At 48.6% G+C, this 13,495-nt stretch overlaps 1 protein-coding gene across 2 annotated transcripts in view; it reads left to right on the top strand.

The window, feature by feature from the left end:
• The first annotated feature begins 2,799 nt into the window (after positions 1 to 2,799).
• Positions 2,800 to 13,495, top strand: part of Shc (SHC-adaptor protein) — a 92,896-nt gene continuing 82,200 nt past the window's right edge. For both annotated transcript variants that reach the window (XM_071594627.1, XM_071594619.1), the window contains exon 1: positions 2,800 to 2,970. In XM_071594627.1, the coding sequence (XP_071450728.1) occupies positions 2,844 to 2,970 (127 nt within the window). In that variant the 5' untranslated portion in view covers positions 2,800 to 2,843. The remainder of the gene's footprint in view (positions 2,971 to 13,495) is intronic.

Here is a 13,495-nt window from a genome sequence, read left to right as displayed (position 1 = left end):
GAAAAGGCGCTCAAGCCGTAAAGCGAATTGCAAGATGCAGCGAACAGGTTCGTCAAAGGGATTCGGAATCTTGTCATGGAAACGAATATTGTCGGTTGTTTTTGTCTCACCTACTTTTGAGGAATTTATATTTTCAGTGGCCCGTCGCAAACTATAGCCATTCAGTATATTATTGAATATCTTCCAAGACTTTCGATGGGTTATCTTTTTTGTTTGTGTATGTCATAGGTGCAGTGGCACGTTGTATCAGACACTTCATACGCGTACCTGTTGGTGGAACTGATCCAATGGATTTCCTGCCATTATTCATGATATTTTGAAATGTATAAAGAACTCGGGCTGCAATAAAACCACTGCGATGTAAATGTATATATTTTTTGGGAAATACACACGATGCGATATCATTTTAAAACCCTCAAAACCTTTTACTTGTTACGAAATCCTCTGGATGAATGATTCCTCGCCCAGAGTTTTCTCCCCGAGATCTCTCCTTTCCATTCGCGGTGAAGTAGCCGAGCATTTGTTTATCCGAGGCACCCCGTGTCCCCGTGGCGACCGCTGCATGGGAACTCGACCGCATCGGTGGGGGGGCGTGTTGCCTGAGCGATGATGTGGGTCATTCCCGCCTCGCTTCGCCCCTCGGACGTCGTGGCGGAGATGAGCGCCAAGTGGGGGCAATTAAGGGGTGCATGTTCTTATAAGGAAGTTACTCAAGTGGTCGCTTCGGCGCTGCCATCATCGGGAACACTTGGTCGGGAACGGAAGTTATACATAAAAAGAAAGGAAATTGGATGTAGTGGGGGGCAAGTGTCACGTCTTCCTTTCGGGCATTTCCCTTCGAGGGTGCCTCGGAGAGTGCAAGCCACCTCCACGACGTGGGGTGCTGTAATTACAGACGTCAACTAATCACAATACGCGCAAGTGACCTGTTTGGAGAGACCACAAGATATAACATACCTTTTTGTCAAATGCGCAGTGGGCGGAGCGTTCGGCTTTTGAATCATGGGTTCGGGTCGAGGTTACATCAGGCGACGTGGAATTCACTCCAAAAGTGTGTGTTTTTTCGGATAACGGACATTCCTGAGTGACAGCGGGCGGCCCAGAGAAGGGTGTCCTCCGAGTATTAGAATAGATATAAATGCTAGAACTGGCTTAACAAATTCTGTGCCTTATGTCGAGTCAACTCCCACGATAACTATTCTCGTCCCTGGTAAAATTTTCATTCCCTACCTGACATTACGAATTTTTCTGAAGGTTTTAAAAAGGCATTTTCCATCCGAGCGTTTCTTTTATTGTTTATGATTCAATACACGGTCGTAGGATGAGATTTGTGATGTTATCATCTTAAGACCGCGGTGAGCTTTCAAATTTACGAAATACGAAATCTTATATTTACATTCCATTTTCAGCAAGGTTTGTCGATTCGTGACTGCACCTAAAATTTCCATTTCGATTCTTTTTGAGATTGTTATCAGACGGCAGTACTTAATCATAACTTTTCAACGTGTCCAGCTGCTATATTCCCTGCATTTGCGGGGGCAGAGGTGATTGTGTCGCCACCCTACCAGAACACGAGGCACTTGTTCAACCAGCATGACCAAACGACGTACCGTGATTGTCACATCCCCGCCCCCCCAACCCCCTCCGGAGCCGGACACCTCTTTCGGGCAGTGCATCGCGGAGGGGAGCATCCGGCCAAACGGAGTATAATGACCTTTAGCAGTTGACCTTGCGAGCGCCCCGAAATAAATGACGTATGCACGGGATAGAATGTACAATTAATGCCCTCCCCCGTGCCACGTTAGTCCCCTCGTCCCCGCGGAGCGATGGAGGTGGAGGAGGTATTGTTTTGGGACCCTTCCCACCCCCTCGTCGATATACGGCAGCCCCCTCCGTCCCCCCCCACCCTCTTCCCCCATTCTGACGTGCGTGGGCGGGAGGAGGACCAGGGGCGGCGAGCGGAAGGGGGCGCTCACTCCCCAGTCAGTGTGGGGCGAAGGGCGGCAGGCCTGGGTGGGAGGGAGGCAGGCCTCCGAGCGAAAGGGGCGGGAAGGGGAGAGAGAGGTCGAACATAGAGAGAGAGGGGGGCAGCGTTGTTCGGTTGCTCAGTCGCATCTCGGCGGGAGCGGAGCGTGTGCGCGCGTGTCGGGCGAGGTGTCGAGGGAGGCCGCTGCCTCCCGCGCGGGCGTGCCTCAGAGAGAGAGGGAGGGAGTGGTGGTGAGCGGGTGCGGAGATACGCACCAGACACGGGACCCGCGCGCCGAAATAAATAGGAGCGGGGGAGGGAAGGCTAGAGAGAGCGGCGCAGCAACCCCCGACGCCAAAGGGGGGAGCACACACTTCCCCCCTCCTCCCCCTTTCCCCCCTCCCAGCCTCCCTGCCACTGTTTGGCCGGCGGTGGCGGCCCGCGGTACTCGTGCAGGGGGTGGGATCCTCGACGCGTGTGAGACCGCCGCTGTCCTCCTCCTCTTCTGCCCCTCCCCCCCTGTGCACGACCCCCTCCTCCAGCCTCCCCTCCCCCGATGGCTCCTCCTCGGCGCCCTGGGGGCGGGGGGGTCATCGCGGGGCCTCGACGGAGACGATGGGGGGTCGCCCGGGACCCCCGGTCGCCGAGCATCCTCCTGGGTCCGGACCCCGAGTCTTCGCCGCACCCGGCACCCGGCGCCGCCGACGGCCGCCGCCGCTGAGGAGGAGGAGGTCCGACGGTCCCCCTCCTCAGCCCCCCCCCCGTGCCAGGGTTCCGGGAGTGCGGGCAGGGCGGGCGAGCCCCTTGGTGCGTGTGTGTGTGTGCGTGTGGGTGTGTGTGCCGTGCGTGAGGGGAGCGGGGAGTGGGTCGGCGAGCCATGACCTCGGAGCTGGGTAAGATGCTCAAATGCCTGACGACCAGGGCCTACCGCTCGCTCCAGGAGGACAACTACCCGCCCCTGGCCCAGTCGCAGCAGCAGCAGCAGACCGCGTCCGCTAACACCAGTGAGTGACCCCCCCTCCCCTCCGTGACCCCCCTTTCCACCACCGTGTAATCTCTCTCCCACCCACCACGCGAGTCCCTCTTCCCCCCTCCCCCAACCTACCTCTCGTTGCCAATGTCGTCTTTGCCTATGTGTACTTATGTGGTACTCTAGTAGAAGTTTGCAAATTGCCCTGTAACCTAGTCCAGACTAACATATTGATTTATGAACAAAAAACGCGGGTTTGTTTTCGTATCCTTATTGGCATCGGACCTTGGTTTTCACGCTTCGAGTGTGTTTGTGGCGACGCTAGGAAAGGCATCGATGCCACCGTCATCAACACGAACCTGTTCGATATTCGAAGGTGGAGGCCGCCGCGAATGCGTGCGAATTTTGACGCATTTCTTTGACGTTTGTTTCTTTCCCGTGTTTCCGTTCGATTTCCCGAAAAGCCTCGTAGTTGACACTCACAGGGTCGCCACCCTGTCTGTGTTTTTCTTCCTAATTGTGTGAAATATCGGTTCGATTCCATTTGAAAAACGAAATGTTTCCGTTTTAGAATCGCTGTTGTTTTTAATTCGTTTGACGCCGTGGACTACCACCCTCATGTACGTATTCTTCCGGGCTCGCTTTTTTATGTAATGGCGTGAATGTTGCCCAAATCGTCCCGGGTCTGACCTCTGAGGAACCCATTAAGGGCGGGGGGGGAGAGAGGATGCCCTTGGCAGGAAGGGTCCGGCGGCGCCCAAAGGGAGGTCACGCTGGTGGTCCTCTGAGGGTCGACGGATCGGGCCATCCGGATTGCAAGGGCCGTCGTCGGAGCGGTGCGAAACGCTTGCGGGCGTGCAGTGAATTGGGATTATCCTCTATTGAAAGAGGTGGATTGATGAGGTGCCGATTGACCACTGCATCCCGAAATGCACATGACGAAGCTCAAACAGCGATTCGACAAATTAAGTGAGAGGTCATTCATAATTTGATTGTTAATTTGTTGATATCCATAAATGACATATTGATTAATGTGAAATAAATGAAATCTATAAATCAATATGTCATCCGGTTGAATGGGCTATTATGGTTGACCGAGCGTTGCTGGAATTCATTCCGTTGTCGCGATGCCCTTCCGCGCCAGAGGGCGTGCGGTCAGGAGCAGCCAGGAGATAACCCGGCAAGCAATTCAGATCCCCCGTGGCCTCCCCGGGAGGGACCACGTACGGAGGCCCACTGGTCTTCCGCAGGGCCCATTGGCAGTGTGCCCACCATAGGAGGAGGCCAGGGGGGGGGACGGAGATGGAGCCAGCGGTCATTCGGCTGGCTCACGGTCTGCAGAACGCCTCTTCCGTTTCGAGGGCGGATTGGGGGCCTCCCTCCCCCCCCCCCCCCCCGGGGCCTTTTCGTATGTCGTCCCCCGCCCACGCACGGGGACCCCTCCCCCTCTCCTCCTTGGTGCCGGCGCCGCCATTGAGTAACGAATGGGGCCGACCGCCTGGGCGGGGGAAGCCCTGCCGCATGGATCGGCATTTGTTTCGGGTACGTTCGCGAAGATGTCGCCACTGTAGGGAGGAGGGGTGGGGGGAGACTCGAAGGACGCATTCCCTCCGTTCAGGACAGTGCACCTTCCGCCATTCCCACCACACACACACACCCCTCCATCCCTCCCTCCCTCCCTCCCTCCGCCACCCCCTCCCGATGATATGATTGCCAACTTTTTTGTTGTGATTGAAGAATGGCACGGAACGGGCGGATTGTCACTTGAGGGTTACCACTTCATATGCGATGTGAAGTAGAAATATTTTTAAAATTAAAATTCTATTAAGATTGCTCCAAATTTGCTTTTTAATTCTCTGCTATTCACAAAAGGAAATATGTTTTCTTTGTTTAAGGTTTGGCTTTCGTCAGGTTTTCAGTGGCGTAGCTACTTAAGAATTCGTATAGATTATCTTGAGAATTTGATCTTGATTGAAGACGTATTTTTTAGTTGAAGCTCGAATTGGATGCACGTTAAAGGTAAGGGTGAAAGGTAGAGGAAAAATGGCAAAATGAGAAGTCAAGATGCGAGCGTTTGCAACCCTACTTGCTGTTGCTGTTTGTTATCGCGTCTCCCTTGAAGCCATTAAGTATATGAGTTACCCGCTCACATGAAGTATTCTGTCCATCTCCCAGCCTGATATCCCGGAGACGCCGCAATAAAATGTACGCTTGTTTCCTCGATGAATAAATATTTCAGCAAAATGTAAAAACATTTTGTTTTTGTTTGAGCTTTCCACCGTGGAAAAACTCAAAAAAGGACATGAAAACATCGATTTGAAAAACATCTAAAGAAATTAATTGATGCGTGTAAGAAGGAGAAAGTATTCGTTAATCGTACAAAAATAAATGATCCTTCCCCTGAACTGTACCAAATGAGGCGTGATTATCCTTGAGCAGCTTGTGACCTTGCTCATAACTTGAAGTGGGTGCACCTTGTCCCCTCGAGTTACTGAATTTGATCACCTTGACATGTTGACGCAGTCGCCTCTCAAATCTGCGAAGTATCGCATGAGTAATAAAAGTAGAACCGTGTGTCCAAAAGTGAATCTCAATTTAAATGTATCAACCGACTAACGAAAACCGAAACGTCTCGGTGAACACGGTTTTTGAGGCGTTTATCCTAGGAACATTATAACATGCCAGCCGTAATTCAGTGCCAGATGATTAGTGAGGAAGAACAGGAAAGATAGTTTAAGAGAGGTTCCTATCCCTACAACCTTTCCCTTTGCTTATAACACTGCGAACTTTTGAAACGATTAGAATTTATTGAAATGAAGGAATTTAATTTGACTCCCAACGAAGAATTGAATGCCTTATAAATCTCCCGCAGGCGAAAGGAAAGCATTAACCGATAATCGACCATCAGCACACTGGTGCTCGTATCATTCTAAGAAGGCCACTCGCGACGCGTGCATTGTTGTATGTGCAGAGGGCGGAGAAACATCGCCATTGAGAAGGGAAGGCGAGAAAGAGGAGAGGCGAAAGGAGGGAGAGGTTCTCTCCTCTTCGTCTGTTTCGCTTCAACGCGCCCCCGTTATCGTAATGATCAGTCTCTCATTTGCATGTGATGTGCATTTGAGCTTTCAACTCCTTAGTATGACGGCCCCGGCGGCGGTGGGGTAACGTCCTCGCCCGACAACCCAGAGATCGCCGGTACGATTCCAAACCAAGGTGAGTTTCCCCCCACCTAGGGCTTGGGTGTTTATAAATGTGATATACAGGGGCTTAGGTGGAAGAAGGGACTATTAAGTGCCAATCTCGTCTCAAAAAAAAAAGCTGTCAAATAAATAAGTAAATAATTTGATACACTTTTGTGGGAGTAACCTTTTCATAGTCGGAAAGACTTTTTTCCCGAAGTATACCCGGGGACATAAACTGATTGCTCTCCCCCCCCCCCCCTTCAATCTCGCTCCCTGGATCCTTGGAGAGACCTCTGTGGGGGCGGGAGGGGGTGGGGGAGGTGGACGCGTGACCGCAGTACGCCCACGGTTCGGTCCCCGACCTCGCCTCCCCCTCCCCCCACCCCGGGTGGGAGCTCGAGCATGGTGCGTGTCGCCTTCGGGGGGCGCGTCCCGGTTTGACCCCCTCCCACCGACTGGGGTGCTGCCCTCACGCACCGACCCCCCCCCACCCCTCTCGACCAATCGCTCTCCCACCTGCTTTCGACGGTATCCCACGAGCGGAAGAATGCGCCCGTCGCGTTCATCCTTCAATTGTAATTTGCAATCGCGAGAGGAGTGCGATGGTGGAAGATTCATTCGCGGGGAGCGATGATCGGGCGGAGAGGAGCGGTCGCCACGAGGGAGGGATATCCGGCGGGAGGACTCGCGTGGCTCGAACGGCCGACCACCTGGCCCCGCGCGTGTGGTTCCAAAGGGGCTGCGGAGGCAGGGGGGAGGGTGATGGTCAGAGAGAAGATGTTGTTGGCAAGGGCAATCGCCCAGGGAGAGTGGGGTTCGAGAGTGGCGCGACCCTTCCTCGTCCCACACACCCCAACGGGGCGAGGTCGTCGGGGTGTTGTTAAAATGCCAACGTTTTGAAAGGAATCGGTTTCCGCATGTAAGCATACTGTTTACACGCCGTGCCCTCTTTGCGAAGGAAATATCATGACCACGTGACTATCATGCTTCGAAACTTCACGATCGATAGATATCCAATTCAGCGTTGCCCGTTGTGGCCGCTTTTAGGCTGTGCCCGAGCATTTGGCTGTAAGGGAGCAAAATTTGTTCGCAGTAACCTTTGTACTCATTATATTTACTGAATTGACAAATTCAGTGAAATTGACCCTCATGTTATTGCGTTGATTATCATCATTAGTATTTAATTCCTAGGATTGGCTTACTCCAGCTGCTACTCTTCGTAGAATGCAAGGCAAGGCTGCATATTCTAGGGAGCATAATGATGTGGTGGTTTCCCGTTGCCTTCCACATCGCAGTATTTGCGACATATACCAGGCACTTCACTCTCGCCTGCAGCTGATGCCGGGCCGACCCACCAAGTCTACGCCACCAGTGCCTAATGGTGTAACTGCTGCCTTTCACCATGTGTTCAGGAGTCTATTTAACTCGTTGTCTCGTTCCGAAATACCATTATTATCGTTTTTCTGTTGATGTGCGGTTGCATCGTTCCGAAACCCCATCAACAAACTTTTTTGTAAGCTTAAAAATGTTCGTCAATTACGGGAAACCAGCGACCTTCGGCTCCATTGGCGGACGCTCTACCTCCGGTCTACCCCCGCCCCCATTGCGTTCATATGCTTGAGAAAAATGAGATTTTTAGACATCCGCATCCTTGCCTTCCTCAAAGTAGACACCGTTTCTGGCTTCATCACTTTGATAACACGCCAGCACATTCATCGAGCCTTGTGCAGCAATTTTTGGCGAAACACAAGATTGTACAGGTCCGCCAGCCTCCCTACAGACTTCTCGATGTTCCCAAAATTGAAAATGGCGCTCAAAGAAAATCGGTTCGATGGCATCGAGACGATTCGGAGTTTTGCGACGCGCGAGCTGAAGGCCATTACGAAATCTGCGTTCGAAGACTGCTTCAAGATGTATAAGCACCGCTGGGAGCGTGTGATTCAATCAAATGCAATTAGCACCAATGCGGAGATATGAACGCAGGTCGGCTAGTTTTCGGACCTATATCTTTATTATGTATATATATATATATATATATATATATATATATATATATATATATATGTATATATACACACACACACTTATATATGCACACATACACTTAATAAATTACTGCGGAGAAAGAAAACAGTAAAATAAGAATGGAAGCTTTACCGTCTCATGCTGGTTCTTTTCATAATCCCAATCATGGAACACTTCTTTCTTCTCCGCTACATTCATAATTTTGTTTCGTACAGGTTCTTTTCTTAGTGAAGCTTCTAATATTCCTTTTCTCATAAGTTTCTTTGACTACATTTGCCCGCATCATTCCTTTTGTAGCCCTTGTTTTAAACTCTTTTCTCATATATTTGTTTGTTGACTCGACGCCCGATCCTATCTTATGGTTGGAGAATATCAACGGTGTTCTATTCTTGCTCTTTTTACTCCATTCTCTCAACAGAATCCAACCAGCTGAGCGCACTTCCTTTCCTTGTGTATTAGCAGTCAATCGCTTCCGCATTACTTCATTAGCAATTGACTCCTCTATCACAATATCTCATATTTTTACCTCTTAAATATTTGTACGTACACCATGCCTATTGCATTTGGTCGACATTTATGCTTATCCTGGCGAACCCTAATTTTGCTCTCGTTCAATAAAGTGGGGAGGAATGCACTGCCTCTCCAGCTGCCCATTCATTTCTTACTCCCCATTAAATCAGCAACCCTATCCAGGGCCTTAACGTCTTTTGATTTCTCCCATTATGCTACCATGCTTCGTATATAGTCTGCCAACTTATACAAAAGCATCCATTTGCTAACAGAAATGTTTAACCTTCACGCTGTCCCTTTTCCGGACCGGTGATAGTAATAGAGTACTAGATATTTGTGTGGTATGTATAAACTCACACACACTTAAATGTATATTTTCACATGCATGTAGGAAAAGGGATAGAAACTGTCGTGAGGGATCAGCACAGGATCGGTGAGGGAGGCGGAAAATACACATTCGTGGGCAAGGTGGTGAGAAGCACTCGGCCTGACAATGAAAGACTGCGATTTTCAGTTAAGAAACGATTTTATATTTCTACATAATCTTCCTTAACTTCAACGCACTTGGCCCACTGTTTCTCCAACATGAGTCCTTCCTTCCTGGAAGGGAGAGCCTGCAAGACTGTGAAAATATACATCTCTTCATCAACTTCTTCAATTGAAGTGCTTCCCAGAAACAAATTTCTTCAAGTTTGAGAACAGATGTAAGTCTGATTGTTCTAAATCAGGAAAACAGGGAGGATGGCCGAGCAAATCGTACCCTAAATTCCGTAGTTTTCCCAATCGCCACAACGCACCTTTGTGAACAGATGCGCGTTGTCCTAGTGAAAGATGATATTTTTTTCTTATTCAATCCAGGCCTCTCCTAGCGAATTTTGCCATCCAGCTGGCCAAGAAGGTTGGAGTAATATTTGCCTGTAATTGTTCTGTTTCTTTCAAGGTAATTAATTAACAGTATCCCTTTCGCATCCCAAAACACATTGGCCATGACCTTCCAGGCGGACGCGATCGACTTCGCTTTCTTTGGCGCTAAACCACCGGCTTCCACCCACTGCTTCGACTGCTGTTTCGTTTCTAGCGTGTGGTGGTGGAGCCATGTGTCATCATGGTGACAAATCACAGCACGAAATCGGTCGGTTCCCTCTTAAATCGGTCCAAACATTGCTGCGAACATCGTTTGCGAATTTTCTTTTGATCAACATTCAGAAAATGCAGCTCCCACATGGCGCAGAGCTTTCGCCTCCATAATTCTTTGTGCAAGATGTTCCATACCCTTACTTCAGATATCCCCCACACGGCCTTAAAGCTATCTCACATTTATTTCCACTCGCCTCTCCTCCAGTACGATATGGTGCACCCTTTCGATGGTTTTCGGTGTAGTTGTGGTTTTTGGCCGTCATTCACGTGCGCCATCTTCGAGGGATGTGCCACTAGTTTGAAATTCATCTGCCCACTTTTTAACGGTTGACATTGAAGGAGCAGAGTCCCCGTTCACTATATATTATATATATATATATATATATATATATATTTATTTATGTATGTATGTATTTATATACATATGTGGGTCGCGGTAGTCCAGGGGGTAGAGCGTTGGGCTGTTGACCGGAGGGTCCCGGGTTCAATTCTCGGGCAAGCCTCTCTGGGCACCTGCAGCTCCACACAAGCTCTGTGGTTTTTCGGGTACCAGATCTTCCTGAGAAACCATAACCGGCACAGGGAAAGGAACTGGCACCCCTGCCCTGATGTGTGAATTTCACACGCCGTATATATAGGGCTTAGTACTGGGTGAACTCTACCATCACCTACCAAACCGACCTTCGGATTGATTACTGTGTTTATGGTTTATATATACATATACACCATACACACAGATAAAGGGATAAGAAGGCACATAAAGGAAAAAAACACAAGGAGAAATGGGTGAGGCGGAATCGAGCAGACCACAAGTGTAAAAATATTTCCTTGACCGGGGCTTAAACACCGGATCTTTCGACTTGCCGGGCCGATGCTCTAACCACTTGAGCTGTCGAGGAAACGCAATTTTCGCTGAAATCCCTTGGGGGTTTAAGAAACCAAGTGCTCCAATTCTTTGACCAGGAAATGGCGTTTGGGAGCTGTTTCACCCCCTAGGACCTAGAACCTAGGAGAGATGGGTGACACTAGAGGAAAGGATTGTAGGGAAAGAAATCATGCATCATCATAAAGGATAGGCTGAGTGCGTTTCGTGACACGCATAGCCAAAAGATGGAGAAGAGGCACATTGGCCAAATACACGACTGTTCCGGAGAAATTAACGCAGTATAAAACATCAGATTTTACTTGCTAAATAATCATGTTAATCATTAGAGACTGTCAATTCTTCCTAATAACAAATGAGAAAGAAATAACTAACCCATCGTTATTCTCTCGTATGTATGTGCTCCACGTCTTACCTTTGAAGGGAAACACACCAAGGATTCGGAGATGAATTTCTGTTTTGAAGGAAAAGGGAAACGATTTTTTTGGCTTTCGCGACGATTCTTTCTGTGTGCCTGCTCAAAATTAATGGTAGATTTCGTACGACGAGCGAATCGTCAAATCAAAGAACTGATTTTTAAGTATTGACGCTGCACCAGGATATAAAGGTTCCCTAGCCGCCCTTTCATTCATCCTTCTCGTCCTTGTTTCAGTTTAGTTTTCGTGGTTACTTTCCGAAAATTAAAATCCACCTGCATAACTTGCGGATGGTATGAGCCGTTTCTTAATAAAAAAAATCATTTGCACTCCTCTTCGTGCGCACGCAGCGGGTGCTACAGATCATGCAAAGATCTTTCATGTTTACGAGAGGTAACCAACCGTGTGTACCTCGCTCAAATCACCGAAAAAATATATTACCTTGAAACTCTCGCCTATACCATTGCTATGTTGTTGTGAAAATATTTTTCGCTGCCTTGAAAATGAGATTTTTTTAAAGATCCGCGGTTTTTTTTATTGTCGAGTATGCATTTGTCACGCGGGCGTATTTCTTTGACGTATTTTTTAATCGTTTCTCTGGGTTAATTACCACTCGCCCGATATCGCGCTCCCGAGTGTTTTAAAAGTATATGAAGGGTAAAAGTAATGCAATTGAAAATGAATTCCGCAATTTGCAGCAAAACGTCGCATGCTGTACTTAATGATGACGATCCCGCGGATGGATAAAACACATGTTGACTAACACAAGCATGAGTCAACATATGAAATACATGTTGACTCATGCTTGAAGAGAAAGAAACGTACTTGAATATTTGTGGAGCAATATTAAGCATGTCGAATATCTTCTACTGCATTAACCTCAAGGAGGCATTATTGTCTGAGCTAGTCGACCTATCAGAGGCCGGTTAGATAGACAGTTCGCGGGAAGTCTTCCGCGACGGTCACCGTGGATGTCTTAAGGGCTCCCCCAAAGTCACTTGAAATCCTGCCGTATGCAAGATTTGTATGAAAAGTGTCGGTAACAATTTTTTCCTGACGCGTGCGCGTGAAGTGCTGCATTCAGACCGTCGACTAGCATGGGTATGATTGCAGATCGTATATTGGCATAAATAAGGTGACGATGCACACCATCATTATCAATGAAGATTTGGCGATCCGAAAGATCTGCGCTTAACTCACACTTCCGGAGGTCTTTGAAGGACGATCAAGAGCAAAGTCGAATGTCTGCTTGCGAAGATCTTCTGCAATGGCATCCCGACGATTCCCCAACCCACTAAAAGTTCCTAATTAACACCAGCAGACTATTATTACTATTCCGAAAAGTGAAACTGTCCCATAAAGGACACCACCATGGGAGCATAAGTGCCATCAAAGAAGCTTGCACGCGTGCCCTTGAAGGACCTTCCGGAACCTGCCTACTCAAGTGCCTTCGAGTCGTGGAAAAATCGATGGCTAAAGTGCGTATTAGGGTTGTACTTTGAAGAATTTTGAGGCGTTTTTAGGCATATATTTGAAGAAACTCCATTTTTTCCTAACTTTTCCCGATACTTTTCATGCACACTAGGGACAATCTTCGGCGTGTCAAACTTCCATTCGTTCAAATGCCTCTTCGTCGCCTCCGCCTTCCCCAGAACTCTCCCTTCGGTCCCTGGGTCCGCATTCCTCCGCCTCTCAATATCTTCCATTTCCAGTTCCTCTCTTTTCTCCCTCTCTCGCCCTCTACTCTCCCACCTTCTTCTCCTGGTTCCCTCCGTGGATCTCTCCACTTTTTCACCTCGTGGGAACCCTTCGCCCCTTTCCCACTCACGTCGCACTTCAACTCGAATCAAGCCCGTGAGCCCCAGTCACTCGTCACCCCCTTACGGTATTGGAAAGGCTTCTTTTCCCCCCGAAACTCTTCTCCTTATGTCCTCAACAATCCGCTTATTTTGTAGGATCCATTTCCTAATTAAGCGAAGTGATCCAATGATCGACCTCCTACTTTCATGATTGACACAGCTCTCAGGGTTAGGCGTATTCTCGCATTGATTATGTGAAATTATAATTTATTATTATTATTAGGTAACCTATCGGTTAAGGTAGGTTTTTGGATGGAAATAATTACTAATTAAATAATTTGTGACCCCTAGCAAAACACAACATCCTACTTTACATCAGGTCCCTCTTCAGCTCTGAGTACTTTCTTCCTCCCTTCATCCCGTCCAACATCCCTATCCTGTTCCTTCCCTTTCCTCGTTTGCCTAACATTCTCCCCTCTATCATAGTCTTCAACATCCCGCTGCCGGTCAATACCCCATTCATCCTCTTTTCCTGCATCTATTGGAGTTCTCCCAACAAACCCCTCTCTTCGCTCACCATACCAAGTACTTCCTCATTTGTTTTCTT

This window comes from Hetaerina americana, unplaced genomic scaffold (genome assembly GCF_022747635.1).
Source record: "Hetaerina americana unplaced genomic scaffold, ioHetAmer1.1.p SCAF_1, whole genome shotgun sequence".
NCBI classification, from domain to species: domain Eukaryota; kingdom Metazoa; phylum Arthropoda; class Insecta; order Odonata; family Calopterygidae; genus Hetaerina; species Hetaerina americana.
The sequence above is the reverse complement of the archived record's forward strand: the minus strand, read 5'-3'. Positions and strand labels throughout refer to the sequence as shown.